The sequence below is a fragment of the Lygodium microphyllum genome, chromosome 3 (genome assembly GCF_053477565.2).
Source record: "Lygodium microphyllum isolate KBCC chromosome 3, Lygodium_microphyllum_v1.1.10, whole genome shotgun sequence".
In the NCBI taxonomy this organism is placed as follows: Eukaryota; Viridiplantae; Streptophyta; class Polypodiopsida; order Schizaeales; family Lygodiaceae; genus Lygodium; species Lygodium microphyllum.
The window spans coordinates 98,229,509-98,248,076 of record NC_141137.1 but is presented as its reverse complement, the minus strand read 5'-3'; the positions used below and the strand labels follow the sequence as shown (position 1 = coordinate 98,248,076).

The 18,568-nt window shown below is 37.5% G+C and overlaps 1 protein-coding gene across 2 annotated transcripts; it reads left to right on the top strand.

Moving 5' to 3' along the window:
- The first annotated feature begins 12,301 nt into the window (after positions 1–12,301).
- On the top strand, positions 12,302–14,029 carry LOC148038654 (ESCRT-related protein CHMP1B-like). Of its 2 annotated transcripts, none has more exons than XM_087674082.1 (2): positions 12,302–12,460; positions 13,138–14,029. In XM_087674082.1, the coding sequence occupies exon 2, from the start codon at positions 13,218–13,220 to the stop codon at positions 13,827–13,829; it is 612 nt and encodes a 203-aa protein (XP_087530208.1). In that variant the 5' UTR covers positions 12,302–12,460; positions 13,138–13,217; the 3' UTR covers positions 13,830–14,029. The 2 variants fall into 2 exon arrangements, with proteins under 2 accessions (XP_087530208.1, XP_087530216.1); XM_087674090.1 differs by having other exon boundaries at positions 12,346–12,526.
- The last annotated feature ends 4,539 nt before the right edge of the window (positions 14,030–18,568 follow it).

The window sequence follows — 18,568 nt, the reverse complement described above, 5'->3', positions numbered from 1 at the left end:
TTGAAACTCACAAATGAGTACATGAAATAGTGCCTACTTTCCTTCTTTTTGGGTTGCCTTAGTCTTGGAGATCTTTTTGACTTCTCGAGCTCATTTGTTGTGAGCTCATCTGCAACCCACAACTTTGTGCCCTTGATTGTATTATCTTGTCCCAAAAATATTGAGCCCACCAAAACCAAGGGTAGCTTGATGCTTCGATCGTAATGGTTGTTCCATGGCTTTGGGATGCACTAGAAGCTATACTTTTCAAAAACATTGTTTGCCTTGGTGTTGAGGTGAGAAGTTTCAATGTATTCCTCTTTGTGCTTTGTATTTTCAAGCTTCTCTTGAGTTTCTTTATACCATTCTTTAGGAAGGTCTCCAACTTGGACATGCAACTCCATTTGTTTTTTAAGCTCATGTTTCTCAATGAATTGCATCATGGAATTTGGTGTCACCAAAGAAGATGCTTCTTTCTAAATTTACTATTCCAATGCCTTGATTGCATTCTTGACAATTATTCCATTTGTGGCTAGTTTGTTTTATGATTGCTAAGTGGTAACTTTCTATGTTTGTTGCTTGAATTGGGCATTCTCTTATTTTGAAAGCAATTGGATCATTAGATCCCATATGACTTTCACAGGGTAGTGAAGGCTACTGTAAAGTTTGATAGTCAGTATTTCGTCTTTGCATGGAAGATGAGATTCTTAGCTAACTAGATAATACTCATAGAATCCAAATGCAATGTAGGGATAACATCTACAATACCAAGGTTATCAACCAAATAACCCGACCAAATGGCCTCCTTGCAACCTCAGTGGTGGCAATATACTCGGCCTCTATAGTAGAAAGGGTAGTCCCTGAGACTTGTCATGCGTAATGCGCATACCAAGTATATGAGAGGCAAGTCCTAGATCTTTCATCTCAAAGTTGTTCTTTTGTTGAGTCTTAAGAGCATCTAGCTCATCATGAGCTTTCCTTGCTAAAAGCGTGCCATCCACATAGAGTGGCAAAATCAGTAATAAGGAATCATCACGGGCTTTCTTTGTATACAAGCACAGATCCGTAGTACTAGGCTGTAGCCCTATGATTGCATGGATACATCAAATTTGTGGTACCATTGGGGATTTCTCGGAGGGTCTATCACCAACATATGCCCTTCCATGTGTTGTTGGATTTTTATTTTATTTTATTTTTTGGGGGAGGGGAGGGGCAGCATTCTCGAGGGGCAATTGAATAACACATAGGTAAGTAGTACTCGCCTTGCCCTCACCAAGCCTCTGACTATTTGAGAGAGTGTGTGTGAGATTAATGTCATCTGAGACACCTCAAAGATGCATCTAACAAAATGACATAACTCAAGATTTTAGATATAGTCCACTTGGAGTTGTCATTTCGTATGAATGAAGATGAACGACTAAGGTTGCAAGAAGTAGTAGATAAGTTAATGACCTTAAAGTAGCCTAATACTTAGGCTTTTTGAACTCTTCTATGATGGCTTTGCCACCTCGATAGATTGCCCATTTTCCTCTTTTTTAGTCGCTTTGATCTTAGTGATCTCACCTAGTCGTTCTTTGAGTTTTTTTTGTATGAGCTTATCTGTAATTCACATTTTAGTTCTCTTGAAACATTTTAATTGCTTTAGTCCCTCAACTTTATCTTGTGTGTCTTTAAACTCCAAAGTTGCTCCGTTATTCCCTTGTTTGGTGATGCACCATGGTGTCACCCACTTGAACCCTTGATTTTCCAATGTTAGCTTTAGTTTGGTTTCTAACTTCTATGACTCCAAACATTCTTGCTATCTTCATCCTCTAGTTCCTCTTATGCTACATTGTGCCATCGACGAGGAAGGCCTTCTAGTTGTGCATGAGATTCTCATTGTTTTTACAATGTGGCTTCATTAACTATATAAAAAATGGTGTCTATCATAGCTTGTCTATCTTCTTCCATTTGTTTTAATTTCCTTCTATACCTCCTCTTGCACTCTTATTGTCATGTCCTTGACTTAAGCTTCAATCTTCTTATTAGTTAGGGTAACCTCCATCGCCAACTTCTCCTCTAATTGATCTAAGGGTGTACACACCTTGGAAAGTGAATCCTTCAAAGCCACATTTTTTGCTTCGAAGTTATAAACTCGTTGACGTAGGTCCCATGGGCTTGGCTCTTGGCTCTTGGGTGGTGTGGCTAGGATAGCAGAGAAAGTCTTTGGGTGCGTCCTACAGTTATGGTAAGAATCCAAGTTTGTCCCTCCTTGAGGTGCTACCCTTGCATCGTAGGGGGAGGTGATGAAATGATTAAAAGATCTCCTTGAGTATGCACGTGAGCAAACTCTTATGTTGTGTTGTGTAGAGAGAGAGAGAGAGAGAGAGAGAGAGAGAGAGAGAGAGAGAGAGAGAGAGAGAGAGAGAGAGAGAGAGAGAGAGAGAGAGAGAGAGAGAGAGAGAGAGAGAGAGAGAGAGAGAGAGACTTGAAGAAATATATATAGCTCAGTTGGTTAAGTTGAACGCGTGGTGACCATATGGTATGGAGTTCAATTTCTACATTTGTGTAGTCGTTTCATATAGGAATATAAAAAGGAAGATTTGAATCTAGGTGAGTCGGTTAATAAAGCAAGTGACTTACTACTAGGGAGCAACATGATTGCGAAAAAAAAGAGAGGGAACTTTGTGAGATTGAGCTGTGTTTTGAGAAACTCACTAGTGCTATAAAGGGGATGAGCTGTGATTGTGAAGTGAGAAGGTTGTGCTAGTTATTCGAATTGTCTTGGACTGGCTAACACGATTCGAATAACTGCAAGTTGAGAGGTAGTGTGAGCTAAGAGGTGGATTGTTGAATGACTTGTGAGCATATATATATATATATATATATATATATATATATATATATATATATATATATATATATATATATATATATAGATAGAGAGAGAGAGAGAGAGAGAGAGAGAGAGAGAGAGAGAGAGAGTGTGTGTGTGTGTGTGTGAGTGAGTGAGTGAGTGAGAGAATTAACATGCTTTTAGATGTCTCAAAGGCGTATAAGACAAAGAGACACACATCTTGATTATCAGAATTTGGGGTGCCATTGGGATACAAAGTAAAACAATTGCTAAAGCTATAAAAGTTACTAAATTCATTGGGTGCCATTAGCACAAAAAGTAATTGAATTGTTAGAGCTATGAAACTTACTAAATTCATCATGACCATAAGTAACTAGCACAAAAAGAAACCCGTCACCATGTCATTATTAGCACAAAAAGAAAATCAACTACTAAAGCTATAAAAGATACTAAATACATCATGACCCAAAAGTAACTAGTACTTAGGCTTTCTAAACTTCTCTATGATGACTTTGCCAACTTGATAAATTGCCCATTTTCCCTCCTTTCTAAGGGCCTTCATCTTAGGGATTTCAATTGGTTATGCTTTGAGCTCTACTCGTGTTCATTCATCTATAATCCATAGTTGGGTTCATTGTTTGGGGGGGTGGGGGGATGGGGGGAGCATGAGTCAACTATACTAAAGGATTGGATTGAGATGCTAAGTGTGTGAGGAAAGAGGAAGACATCAATGTTGACTATTCAAGAAAATGAATTGTGGAGACAAGGGAAAGAGAAGCTCTAGCTTACAAGAGGAAAGAAGAAGAGAAGATGCATTACACATAGTGGCAAAAAGTCCATTATACAATGAAATTTATGTATTTATAAGCACACCTCTAAAGCCTCACATGCATAGTTGTTTGTGCCCTTTCTTCTAAACTTTGTACAATGGTCCCATGTGACAATAAATAAAGTAGAATTAAGGCTTTTGGCCACTTACATATGTTTGTTTTATTTATAAAATATAAAGGATAGACATAGAAGGACCTAAAGGTAACTTGATCCACTCCACTCACCATAGTTGGATGGTGGGCATGATGTTCAAATGACTTGTGATGCTCTTATTTGTAGATCTCTGTTAATGCCTTCATGTTACCTTTCTAAAACTTAAAATTTCCCCTCTTATTGTTTGAGTGTTGGTCCTTGGCACTCTCATGAAGGTCGACTGGGGTGGAATATTAGTTGTTGGAATAGAATGAAATTTTGGGGATGAAATGTCCTAAATATTTCTACTTTAATGATGTTATAAGGAAAATAGTGAGTGAAACATGGATGAAGGTAATGAAGGAACATTTTGGACAATGAGTGGTCAAAGCTTGATGAAAGGGTTATTGAGAGGCATATCATTCTAATTCACTACTCTTTGCATTGATATTCATTTATATTCTTTCACTACTTTCCTTTTTTGTTGTTTTTTCCTACACATTATTCTTGTCTTTACAATTTGCCCTAGTTTATGTTGTTCTAAACAAGATTCAAATTCTATTTGTAGCTTCTTTGATTCTCAACCTAGTCCATTAATGTATTAAACTCCCAATAACATGGGTCTTTTAGGGCTTAATATTTTCTTTAACTCTCTAGGATTTGCACCAATAGGATGTGTCACACCCATGTAGGTGTTATTGTTTCCTTCTTAGCATCTTTCAACCTAAGTGTAGAGACCACTAGGACTAGAATGGGGGACAACACTCTTTTATCAATAGCAAAGCTTGGGAGTGATCTTACTAAGCTTTGTGGCTTCATCTAGAAAATATCTCGAAGTACTTGTTGTTCTTTAAGGTGGGATAGACAGATGCCTAGGATCTTGTCTTTCATTTTTCAACTAAGGCATGGTTTCCTCTCCAAGATAGTTTTAAGGTGGTGATTTATCCAATGTGGGTAATACAAGGAATTGATAAGTTCTTGAAAGAGGATATCCCCATGATAATCTAGGTCCTCTAGTTGTGGAACTTTTAGAGGCATTGTCTCATAGTTGTAAGGATCTCTTTTTAGAGTACATACATAAGTGTGTTTCCTTCAGAGAGTTGGGCTTGAGTATCATTTAGCCTCAAGTAGGATTTTAGGCCACCACATTGAATTGACCCTATGATAAGTTGACTTGCATTGGTGCTTGCATGTTCCCACGTGACTATGATACTATCTATTGTTATGAGTTGTCTTTAACGTTTGAGGCTTTGAGTATTTGGGGTGAGTATTTGATGCCTTCTCTAAGCATGAAATGCCTTGGGTTTTGGAGTTAAGATTTTTTGTTTTCTGACCAACTACAAACCACACTTGTAATGATTGGTCTTCCATGTACTTTTTTACTAGTTGGACATCGACTTTGCCATGACACAAGCAACATGGGATGAGTAAGCCGATAATGTCAATTGTCAAGAAATTTCCCATTTTTTCCTAAAATGATAAAGTTAAGCACATGAGTTGATGAGCTTCATGAACTAACAACTTCCAAATTTTTACTATCAACATCTCTTATTTTACTTGTGATGAGGAGCATTACCACTATCTTGCATTGATGTTGTTAGAGGCAAGGTTTCATAAGTCTCCATATTGTAATGTCGACAAGGTTGCATTTTGATTCTTCATCAGTCAACACAAGGGATTGAAAGTCCATCACATGTTTAAGGGTGATTCCTATGCAAGCAAAAAAATCATCATCTCTAAGCTTAGGGTTGAAAACTTTTCTCAATATGTGCATTTGCACCTTTTTTTTCTTTTGATTCTATCGTCTTATGCAATATCAATGTAGCCTTAGGTAAGCTGACTTCATCCTTTAGGATCTAGAAGTGGAATCTAGCTTGCAATGTTTGTCGATATGCCATCGCAAGTCATGGAATCATACAATTGTAGTTTTTGTCTCCATTGAGACCTTGGCATGTAGTTCTTCTATAATATCATTAGAGGATGCCTTCTAATTTTTTTTGTAGGGTTATTGACTTAAGGCTCTCATTTTTTGGATTCATTAGAGTCACAAGTTAAAATTTTATCCTTTGTTGACCTTGTACTAGGGTTTGTTGCTCCAAGTTCAAGATCAGGAGATTAGCATTGAGAAGTGGATATATCACACATCTATTTTGGATGTTGGACAAAGATGTATGTTGGGGCTTTGCCCTTACCCTTTTGATATGATTCATATATAGGATTCTAAGGATTTGTAAGGAGAGGACTAGACCTCTTTAACAGGGTTTTGTTTTTCCCACTCAGTTTTTAAAACCTATGCTTTGAGAGCTTTCTCATTTTTATCATAAGTGGTTGGAAATGATCATATAAGGGTGAAGGACCCTTATTATATTGTTAATTATGAAAGGGGAGCAAAACTTTAATAGTCACAATGTGTGGCCTAATTTCCCTATTCTATTTGTCACTAAAAGATTAAAGAGTAAAGTGACAGTGATGGGTGCCCACCACCTACAATGTACAAGTTTGCATGTATGTATACAGTAAATGTAGGCAACTAGGCACAAGTGACCTTTAACCCCCAACAACCTCCCACTTAAAGGCGAATGTGCCTTAGTAAGGAGTGAAAGAAAAAAGAAGAAGAGAAAAGTACATGTATATAGAGTACAACAGGATGAGGAAAGACATCATCTCATTCTATGCCCATCTACATGAGTCGTATCCATAGGGATCTTGACAAGCTTAATGGACTTATCCTCTACCATATCTCTAATGAAGTGATAGTGCATCTCAATGTGCTTTGTCTTTGCATAAAAGATGAGACTACGGGCCAATGGAATGGCACTTATCAAATTCGGATGCAGTATATTTGTCATACCAAGATCTACAAAAACTAGAAAACCTAACCATAGAGCCTCCTTTGCAAGCCTCACTAGCTGCAATGTACTAAGCCTTAGTAGTAGATAAGGCAATGCATTTTTGCACCTTGGACATCCAAGAGATAGCACCTCCAGCATAGATAAAGACATACCTTCTACTTTCTTCTGTCTATGTGCCGTACATAATCTGCATCAATGTAGCCCATGACTCATGTATCTTGGCTACCATAGCAAATGCACATATCCATAATGCCTTTAAGGTATCTCATGATACCTTTTGTAGCATCCTAATGTTGCATGCCATGTGTAGCCATATAATGTGCCACAACTCCCATTGCAAATGCTATGTCCAGATGAGCGGCTTTCATGGTATACATCAAAGTGCCCATTGTGGATGCAAACGTAACCTTGGCCATCTTGGCCCTCTCATCATCTGACTGTGGATAAAAGATAGACAGGACTAACCTTCACATTAGAAGGTAGAGGATAGCCAATATACTTACCATCCTACATACGGAATCACTCAAGTACTTTGTGTAGCTAAGTCTTTAAAGCATCTAACTTAGCTTGAGCACTCCTAGCTACTATAAGCATATCATCAACATAAAACACCAAGTAATAAGGCTATCATCATGGGCCTTCTTCATGTATAACCATTGATCCATATCATTATAAGAATACCCCTGCGAATGCATGAAAGTATCAAACTTATGGTACCACTCCCTAGGTGCCTACTTAACTCTATAAAGACTCTTCTTCAATTTGCATACTAGACCTTCCCTACCTCTTTCCAAAAAGCCTTTAGGTTGCTGTGTATAAATGTCCACATGTAGTTTCCCATGTAAGAAAGCTGTCTTAACATTCATTTGATAAAGATCTAGATCCAACTGAGCAACCAATGCCAAGACCATGTGGAGAGTCGTCATCTTCACCATAGGAGAGAATATCTTATCAAAATCAACTTCCCTTTCTTGCTTAAAGCCCTTAGCAACCAATCTGCCTTATATATTGGCTTAGGGCGACCAAGGATACTCTTCAACTTATACACCCACTTGCATGGTAATGCACACTTTCCATTAGGGAAGGAAACTAAGTCCCATGTAATGTTTTTCTACAATGAATCAAACTCAGACTACATAGCCCTCTCCTAAGAATGAGAATCACCTCTACACATAGTCTCCTCATAGGTAAGTGGCTCAAATAGAGTTTATCACCATGAAATGATCCATAGAGGGTGCATAGCAATCAAGAGGATGTGAAGCTTTAGCCCTAAATGGCCTGTCCTCTTTGTCTAATATTAGGATCTTGCATAGTATGTGCATCCTAGGCCACTACATCATCAACAATTGTAGTAGGTTGTCTCATTGGCTCTGGCTATATGATGCTTCTTTTGAAAAATCACTTTGTATATCTCAATCATGTGCTTTGGTCTCATATACATATTTTTCTCATGGAAAATATCATCATGGCTATGGATAGCCTTCCAAGCTTGTGGATCCCAAAGACAATAGCCCATCTCATTTGGTGTAATACTTTTGTTTGAGATAGCCTTTGAAAGCTTGGGCTTGACCTTTACAAGGCAAAATCCATTCTTATAAACACACATATAAATCCATATTTCTTAGAGAAAGAGCCTAATCAAATTTTAGTTGGGATTGACTTTCCAATGGAGCTTTTTAGGATAATTCACTAAGCATTCACTAGTCCTTAGATAGGCATATTGCCCTTCAATTTGAACTTTACTGAAGTAGCCACCAAATCATCTTTCCAAATTTGACTTTGCTAGCTCTTTCCTTGGAGTTTATATTTGCATAGGCATGTTTTTGTGATGATGGTCCAATATTCACTAGATTTTACCCTCACAAGAAGCTTAAATATCAAGTGTTAGGACTTTGAGTTCTAGCCCCTATTGCCACAGTCCTCCATTCTTTTGATGTATGTTATGATTTTCCAAACAATTGAGTGCCATTGGGTGATGTCTCCATTCCTCCCTAGGAATTTTCTTAACACTTCTTTCCTATCTAGTTGATCAAGTTTTACTAAAAGAAGTAGTTACCTTGACATTCATAGTAATTGGAGATAGGATCTTATCTATGGACACAATTCTTCCAACCATGCTCAATGGCAATGACTTATTGTTGTTTTCAAATTTTTCTAGGAGGCATTGGGATTTTTGTTTCACTAAGATACCTAGACCCAATGGTGGAAATCCAAGGTATTTGAATACCTCTCCCATAGGCAACACTTTAATCGAAATAGTGAGATCCAATTAGGTGGATCGTCCAAGCTTATATATAGGATTTTGGTTTTAGCATGTTGAATTATTGTAATCAAATAGCTATGTACACATCTAGGAGCCATCTCATAAGAGAACTCCATGAATTGATTATCTTTGCAGCCTCTAGTCAATCATTTTTTGGAGTGGATCAACAACAATGGCAAAAAGGAATGGGGCCAAGGGGCAACTTAGACACATTGATCTATTAACTTGGAAGGGATGGGAGGTGCAAGCATTGACTCTAACTTTTGCACTTGCATTGGCAAACAATGCTTTGACCATGCTACAAAATTGTATACCAAATTCCAACATTGCCATTACTTCTGATAAAAAATCCCACCTTGATTTGTCATATGCTTACTCCGGATCCATGTTGTGAAGGAGAAATTGGGCCCCATTTTTTGGAGAGTATTCCATTGATACCATCAAGTTCAACACGATATTATGGATTCTCCTTCCATATAAGAATTCATATTGGAAATTATGAAGAAATTTGGGCAAATATGCTTGATTCTCATTGCCATGGCCTTGTCAATGAATTTGTAACTTACATTCAACATTAGGAGAGGCCTCCATTGGCTAGGTTCAAGTTTGTTTAGATACTTAGGCAAAAGTTCAATTCTTCTTATGTTAACCAATTGCAAGGATGCATGCATTCAAATCCAACTTCTACAAAAATAGACTATCTTGTGTTCAAAATACCTTCACATATTTTAAAAAAGTTTAGTTATGCGCTCATTAACAGTCTAGGATAACTCCTTGCCTCATATGTGCAATGGTAAATGAACAAATTTCTTTGCCACATACACCCCATAAGGTAAGCTGGCCAGTAAAAGAATGGCCCCTTGTACATTAACACCATAACCCCCCTTTCAAGAGACACTTCAGAGCCAATGCAGTTGTAGAAACCAAAGGATGTGATTAGAAGATAGAGGACGCTGAGCCATAACCTACTGCCACGAAGCATGTTCTTAAATTGGGGAAGGTGTGCAACTATTTTGTGGGTGGGATTTTTTTCAAGACTTCAAAGTTAGCTTGATCTCTTCAAGAGAAGCGGAGTATAGTGCCAAAACTATTTCCTCACCTCGCCTGCTCTTCCCTATGTGCCAAAAGTATTTTCCCAGATTTCATTGACATAAATTTTCCAACAGCGAGCAAGCTAGATGTCACTATACTGGCCTGCTCACCCTAATGCCTCAAAAACCTTAACTAATTATGCATCGGGGCAAAGAATTGAAGTCCCCTCATAAGACCTGATCCTTGGGTTAAGGAAGGAAAACATAAGCATGCACCCAAAATTGAAGAAAAGCTTTTCAAGAAAAGATTAAATGTTTGAAAGCTTTTAGGCTTTTCAAGTTTGTAAACTACAAAAGCTTTAAAAAGCTTAAAGGAAAGATTTGAACATTGGGAAGTCTCAAGCCTATATAAAGGGGGAAGAGTTAAGTAGTATGTACAATTCTCTTCATCACAAAATTCTCTTTTATTTGAGGAGAGAGGAAGGTCATACATAAGTGTGTGGAGACGCATACGTCAGTTCCTCTGTCATCGTGTTTGCAAGCTAAAAGGTTATTTTATCTTTCGTCTTTTTAGTTTATTAAGGTTAGATTCAAATCTTCGTCGTTTGTTCTTTTTAGGATTAGTAAATAGTAGTGAAATAAAAATGAAAGAAAATGATATTTTGAATGTGTAGCAAAAACGAAAGCGTAATGAACTTTCAAACGTACTGAAAAAAATGAAAACGTAAAACTTCAACAAATCGGATATTTTGAATGCATAGAGAAATGGTACATTCTCTCATAATTATTTAATTGTGAAGAGATTCGTGCCAACTCTTCGGCATGCTATATAGCATGTTTTCTCATTTTATTTAGTTTTTTTAAAGTTTTTGAAGTATTTTTATTGTTTATTGATTTTATTTATTTATTTTATTAGAATTACTATTTAAAAAATCATTATCCTTGCACGTCAAAAAAATTAACTATCTTTATTTTTTAAAAAAATAAAGTATAGTATGTTATTTCGTGAACAAGTATAATGCAGTTTTATTATAAAAACATATTGTTCTCATCAGTATCAATGGAAGCTACAAAGAAACAAAGTCACAAGGTATCCTTCAGGACTTCTAGAAAAATGAAAAATATGGCCTTTAGAAAAACATGACTAAAATTGTTTGCTGCAACTTGGTGTGACATAGAAAAATTCGAATCATCTTGAGCGACAGAATGTGAAAGCATCATTGGAAGACTAACAATGTGCACATCCTGTGGTATAGTCATAATGCAACATCATGCTGTTAACTCACAAAAGAATGATCCATCTACAGAAAAAATACAAGTTACAACCCCTTTGTCAAGCACTATTCTCATCCTTGCAAGCCAACAACACAGGGTCAACATGATGATAACTAAATGTCGACCATGTCTTGCGAAGAAAGAGAGAAACAAATACGTGGTGTCACTCTTACCAGACTGCTCAAAACGAATTCTCAATGCAAAGCCATTATAGCTTCAACTATTGAGCATCATTGATGCATCCATCTCGGTTTGCAAAATGACAAGAGCGATTGCGAACGAAACCTTGGACCGTTGATCTATTCTTGATAGCTCTCTAGCCTCTTGGAATGATGGATCACTTTCGCAGCCATCTACTAGAATTGACTTGACTACATCTGATATTGCATATGTGTTTGGTTTCAACATCCTACATAATCCATTGATCCAAAAGTACATGGCTATAACAGAACATCCACATCCAAGGACAGGACTTTGCATCCTCAACAGGCAATCCATCGAAAGGATTATAGAGCTCCATCATGAAAGCTCTCCATTCGACCAATGCTCCAAGCAGATCACGAGAATGAAAGATGTTACAATTTGCTCAAAAATGTAATCAAGCCAAGCTGATGATAAGCATTTCAAAAAGCCGATTAGCACAAGTTCACATGCATCATATTATGGAATAATAACCGTCTTGTTAAAAGAACAACGACGTTTAGGACGGACGACTTGCCTGCAAGAACCTCACCCTACCTAGATATCACCTTGAAAAATGCAGTGTTTCTGTTTTTATTCTCACTTGGCTATGTTGCCTGTTTCTATTCTTACTTGACTATGGCACCTACGATCAAAAGAAATGTGAATGTTCAAAATCACGATCAGTGACTCGAACTACATATGCATACATATTCTCCTTTTGACATCCTCCATGTATTTAAACAATACAAAAACTTATGTACAAACGTATTTCGCTTCGAAACACGACGTATCTCTAAACACCATCGGTAAAACTGCTACATAACAAACATGCAAGAGCTGCACATAGAATGTTAAACTCTTTTATTGAGCTGCACGTGTCACCCTAGTTGTAATGGTAGATCCTTGCCAACCAAGTTGCGAGGGTTAAAATTCCCCTCATGACTTCCGGACAGATTGTTGAGGGTCCGGTCACATCGAAGACCCGGTTCGAAGGCAGCGTATGCGCGTGTTTTTCTCTCCGCTCTCTTCTTCGTCTGCTCTGCTGAAGAAGAAATCGTTCAACCACAGGCTGGTGCAGGTGCTGTTCCCTCTCTCTCTCGCGCACGCGCGTCCGTCTCTGTTCGTAAACTCAAGCTGAATATTTGTAAGAGATTCTTACAATCGGTTCATGGTTTTGAATCAGCCAGCACATTTCAAACTCACGTTTCTGTCAGTTTTCTAGGGTTTGAGACTGATCGTGTAGGAAGATTTGAGCCAGCCAATCTCTGGAACTCATGTTTCTGACAGTTTTCTAGGGTCTCAGACCGATCCTGTAGGAATATTCAGCCAGTCAAGGTTCAACATGTTAAAAACAGACATTCCCAACCTGATTTCCACAGTCATGGCCTATGCATTGCAATAGATCTGGCAGTAATGATGAACAGCTTCTCTTGCTTAGCTCTGGCAGTCCGCTATAATTTTATGTAAGGGTAGCTGCAAAGGAAAGACGATCTAGATTTCCAAGCTATAGTTAAATGTGTTTCGGTTATCTTTTGTTTTGGCTTTGTTGTATGGTTTACTGCACCATCTTGCGTGGGGATCATGCACTTGTAGTGATTTCTAGGCTGGCTTGGATGTACATACAGTGGGAAAATACTTTTCAACTCTGTTATGGATTTATTTCCCGATGGCCCTTTGGTGTCGCATCAAGAGGCATGTATGTGTGCTCTTGTATCATAAAGTGCTACAATTTCTGATTTATTTATTTTCTTGCAGAATCTGAAAATCTTCGGGACAAAGTTCGTCTGTACAGCTGCAGTACAGACTTTTGGCAGCAGGAAACATAGCCTGCCACGATGCGCAGAAATGGCCAGGAAAAGCTCCTTGATCAGATTTTTCAGCTGAAATTCACCTCCAAGAGCTTAGTCCGGCAGGCAAAGAAATGTGAGAAGGATGAAAAAGCTGAGAAATTGAAAGTGAAGAAAGCAATTGAGAAAGGAAACATGGATGGTGCGCGGATATATGCAGAGAATGCTATTCGGAAGCATAATGAGCAACTTAATTATCTGCGACTTGCATCACGACTCGATGCAGTTGTTGCTCGTCTTAGCACCCAAAGCAACATGCAAACCATCAATAAATCCATGTCGAGTATAGTGAAAGCTCTAGACAATGCTTTAGCTCTTGGGAACATGCAGAAAATATCTCAGACAATGGATCAATTTGAAAAGACATTTGTGAACATGGAAGTCCAGTCTGAGTTTGTGGAGTCTGCAATGGCAGGCAGCACATCTCTTTCCACACCGGAAGATGATGTCAACTCTTTGATGCAACAGGTTGCAGATGACTATGGTTTGGAGGTTTCTGTGGGACTCCCACAGCCAGCCAGCCATGCTGTTGCTGAAGAGACGGCATCTGTTTCAGAAGATGATCTGAGCAGAAGGCTAGCAGAGTTGAGAAGCCGGTAAGCAGTTGCTATGTGGGAAGTATGGTTGGCAATGCAGACAGTTGCTGTGGCCTAAATCTACCTTTTATGTCAATGATAAGTCTGAATTCAATCGACCTTTCTTTGTATATACTACTCCACATGGCTTGCAATTCCAGCAGTATGCGGAGCTTGTTATATTCTGGTATTTGCCTACTTTTATCTATATGGGGTTGTGGGACAGTAGATTTTCTAATTATGGTTGCAGAACACTAGCTATATTATTGGTTCAGAAGAGCTATTTTTTCTCAAATGCATCTAGTTGTTTTGCCATGAAATGCTTCCACCTTCATCAGGGAATTTATTTGATTTGTCTTTGTGGAGAACCATTTTCCACACATTCGTTGTTGAGCATGTGCATGTGATTAAGATGACTTGGAGGAAATGTAGACTGAAGGTTTAATAATCGTTATTTTGCAAATTCTGTTGCTATTTAGGTTGGGATGTCTAGCTAGCTTGCTTCGAGCTTGGTCTTTTATATTGCTTCATGCAAGTCTTATTATTGTATTGTGTAAAAGAATGGGACACTAGCTATACTATTGGTTCAGAAGTGCTATTTTTTCTCAAATGCATGTAGTTGTTTTGCTACCTTCATCAGGGAATTTATTTGATTTGTTTGTGGCGAACCATTTTCCACACATTAGTTGTTGAGCATGTTCATGTGATTAAGATGACTTTGAGGAAATGTAGACCAAAGGTTTAATTGTTATTTTGCAAATTCTGTTGCTATTTTAGGTTGGGATGTCTAGCTAGCTTGCTTCGAGCTTGGTCCTTTATATTGCTTCATGCAAGTCTTATTATTGTATTGTGTAAAAGAATGGGCTTATCTATCCAGCTCTATGTTTCGAAGTGTGTCACACGTTCTTGAAGTCTAAGCTACAACTAAATAAAAAATTGTGGAGTCTTGTCTTTCTCAATATTTTCAATTGAAAATTTGAAAGCTTTTAAGTCAGTTGAAAGTAAACATTGATATACTGTACAATGCAGTTGTATGCCTTCAAACTCATTGACACAAATAGACCACCATGTTCACTTCTTGGGAGGCTATCCTTACTAGGTCTTATTGATGAATAGGAGGTGAAGGCTTTCTTTGTTGCACTAACTTCAAGTTTAGACTGTCTTCATCCTCATTCTCAAGGTTTTATAGTCATAGTGGAGCTCTAGATAGAGTTGGGCTACTTTGTTGAGCTAAAAATGTTTTTAAAGCTCAACACCTTCTCTTAGGCCCAAAACTGAGTTATAAGAATTAGGCGTTTTTTGTTTATTTTTTTTGTTATTCCAAGATGTTCCACCCCAAAGCAGTTAGGACATTGGGCAAAGGTTACATGTCGGTTGATTAGTGATCTATCAAGACTTTAGAGATGATGGTTTTCTACAAAGGCCATGACGAGGTTCATTAGAAATCGGGCGGGGCCTCACTTGCAACTAGTACGAACGAGTGGGTCACCCCATTTGTTGGGTGCCTCCTAATGCAATGGCCATCAACGTGCGCATTCAACGCTTACAGAGTCACTGCTCAGAAGCTCTTCGCGGGGTGTTCTTGGTATTATGCGAGCAATGCCTATCTCATACGCCATGCCATGTACGTGACCACGTTACAAAACTGGTTAGACACATGCAGTTAGCTCTAGTAAATGGGTTTTATATGTATACAATTTCTTTCTCAAATGCCTTCCTAAAGTTTGGGAAATGGATTCACATTAATCTTGCTTGAGTTGACTGTGCTTTTAAGCATGTCTAGACAAAATCAATACATGTCCAAGTTTACATTACACATGAAATAAACAAGAAGTCTAGCAAGTTTTTGAAGCATATCAAATTTGGTTGACAACTTGTCATAAAGCTTAATGTGCTGTCTTGATGATAAGCACATTGTAAAATATAAACCCTAAACCTAGGAAGTTGCTTGGTTGAAGTCTAAGATGTAAGGGCTTTGCCATTTCACTATTTTTTGGTTCAAAACTAACTTATAATCTTAAGAAAGCAAAGTAATAAAACAAAACTGCATATGAACATGCTCCACAAGCCGTGCCATTAGAGCTAAAAACGCTTCAAAAAATGCACTTTTGTTAATCACGGGATTAAAAAAAGGGTCAAAGAGAGTGCCACGTGTGCAAGAATATGGTATTCTTGTCTCCTCTTTTTTGGAGATAGTAGTCCACTTCGTGATTCTCTCCTCCTTTTTAGCTAAAATCTCCAAAGTTTGACATGTTTTGGTAGCCTCGAAGTCCTTATTTACTTGTAAAATCCGACAAATGATATAATAAAGTTGTTGTGAAGTTAATGATGATTTTTTTGAAAGTCGAGAACTTTTTGGCGCCCAATATATTTTCATTAGTCTTCTTAATATTCATTTTTAGTTCATTCACCTTTCTCGGTGAGCTTCTTTTTCTACTTTTTAGTTCATTCATCTTTCTCGATGAGCTTCTTTCTCTGCGAATTTAATTTAAGTATGGCATCCAAAAGGCACTCTTCTTGTTTAGTAAACTCTTGCACTGTCTATAGCCACAGAGTTGATGAAAATTGGGAGCCAAAGATCTTTAGTATAAACGATTAGGTTGCCATGCTGCCCTCTTGTAAGGACTCTCACAAGGTGAAAAGAAAAAAATGAGAGGATAATAAACATCATTGGAAGGGACGTATTATTTCTTTCAAAATTATGCATGAAGGGTGGTTTATCAAGCTGCAACATGTTTACATGGCGAAGGATATGCACTTGCCTCCAAACGAGCGTGTTTCGCAGCAAACACATTGTAAGACTTAAGTTGATAACGTATGTAATTTTTTTTCATTTAAGCAAGTACTAATAATGAATTCTTGGTTGTAGATATATTTCTGTCAACAAATACTGAATGGCAACCTATGGAAAGCTTAAGTGGAACCTTCCATGCGATTCATAAGGTGTTCATAGACATTATCTATGTTGATCAAATTGTGGGTTCTTTTATTATGCATGTTTCGTGGCTTTGTGGGGGAGGGGAGTCAGAATCAACTAGTGTGATTACCCTATCCAAAATCAACTCAATACATTGCTCCCTTATCAACCGCATATATGAGGTAGGGTAATCTTAGCACTATGAGAAAAAATGTAGGATGCTCCAATTTTGCCACAACTACAAGAAAGATGGGTTACCTGATCTTCCTCTGACATATACATTTTTGGGTATTTATTCTTAGAATCCTAATTACTATGAAATTGATATATCGCAATGCCATACCTAGATTGTGGTAGAAAAATCTTTTCCAAGAATAATATGAGCTTTCGAACTACTGAAATAATGTATTCCCTTTCTATTGATATAAAGAATTATTTTTGTCCATTCGTTTGTCTCCTTGATAAATAAAAAATAGTAGATAGAGTTTTTTCTTGATTAAAAATTAAAACTCTCTTTTGAAGTATAAACCCTGATTATTATTGGAAAGACAAGTAGTACGTAATTTCCTTTCTAAATTATTGAGGTAGAGTAAACAAGTAAACATCTTTTTTTTTTTCTGAATATGGTTGGAACGAAAATTGATCATAAATTTGTATAATTCTCAAAACATCACCCCGAATCTCAATACTATGGAAGCCGAAAGAGAAGAAATTTATTCTCAAGCAATACAAGCCACCAGAGTTTGATGGTAAAGGAAGGGACATTCCAACTGAAGCAAAAACATGGATAGAATCTATGGAAGACTATTTCATTGTTGCATGAACTGCACCATCAAATCAAGCCATGATCGCCAAACTAAAACTCACAGGAAATGCCCGTCTTTGGTGGAAACAATGGTGCAAGGACCAAAGAACACCCGAAGGCACTATCACTTGGGACACAATTAAGGATGCGGTACGTGGGAGATATCTTCCACTCACATATCAAGTCCCCCAGAAGATGAATGAGTTCTTTAATCTAAAGTAGTTAAGCCTAAGCCTAGAAGCCATCTACTCCAAATTCATAAAAAAGGGTCCCTAAAAAAACCAACAATATGAAAGAGACTTACATTCACTCCATCTATCTTGAGTATCTTTGAATCTATTGTCTTGCAAACATTTGAAAAGCACTCTCTTTCCACAAGTATATGTATCATTTTGCGATGGTACTTCTTGTTAGAGAGAGTTATATGGTTTTTTAGGATCAACAATATCCTCATATGTGGTGTCCAAGAAGGTAGTCACGAGCCTGCCAGCACTGCAAATGGAAACATGTAACTAAAATAGATAATAAAATAAAATAAATAATTAGCCAAAAAGCAAGCAGTATTCCATTCAACCCACATTCTTCCTTGCCCATGGATACCACTTAGAGAGTTCACGAGGATAAATTCTCTGGTGAGTGTATTTGATGTAATGAAAAAAAATATAGTAGTTTGTGATGGAATCGAAAGCTTTGAAAGACATTGCTATATTTGAACCAAATCTCGAAAACAATTCCATTGATAACAGTGGATCAACAATACACATAATTTTAGAGACTTATTGGCTAAGAGATGCAATCAATGCCCTAAAGCTAATAGCAAAAATAAAGGCGTGTTATTTGCAATCAATAGCACAATCATTCTATATACTAAAATTTTTGAGAGTCAAAATGTCTTTAACAAAAAACTACGGAATTTAACAATTAAATATCATTTTTACAACTAGCATGGACTTGTCCTCATGAGATATGCTAAGATAGTCATCTTCCTCAGAAGTGCAAGAAACATTTATAACCATTTGCCCATACACCTCACCCATTCTCT

Coding starts and splice junctions, on each gene's coding strand:
- LOC148038654 (XM_087674082.1), top strand. CDS start 13,218: ATGCGCAGAAATGGCCAGGAAAAGCTCCTTGATCAGATTTTTCAGCTG.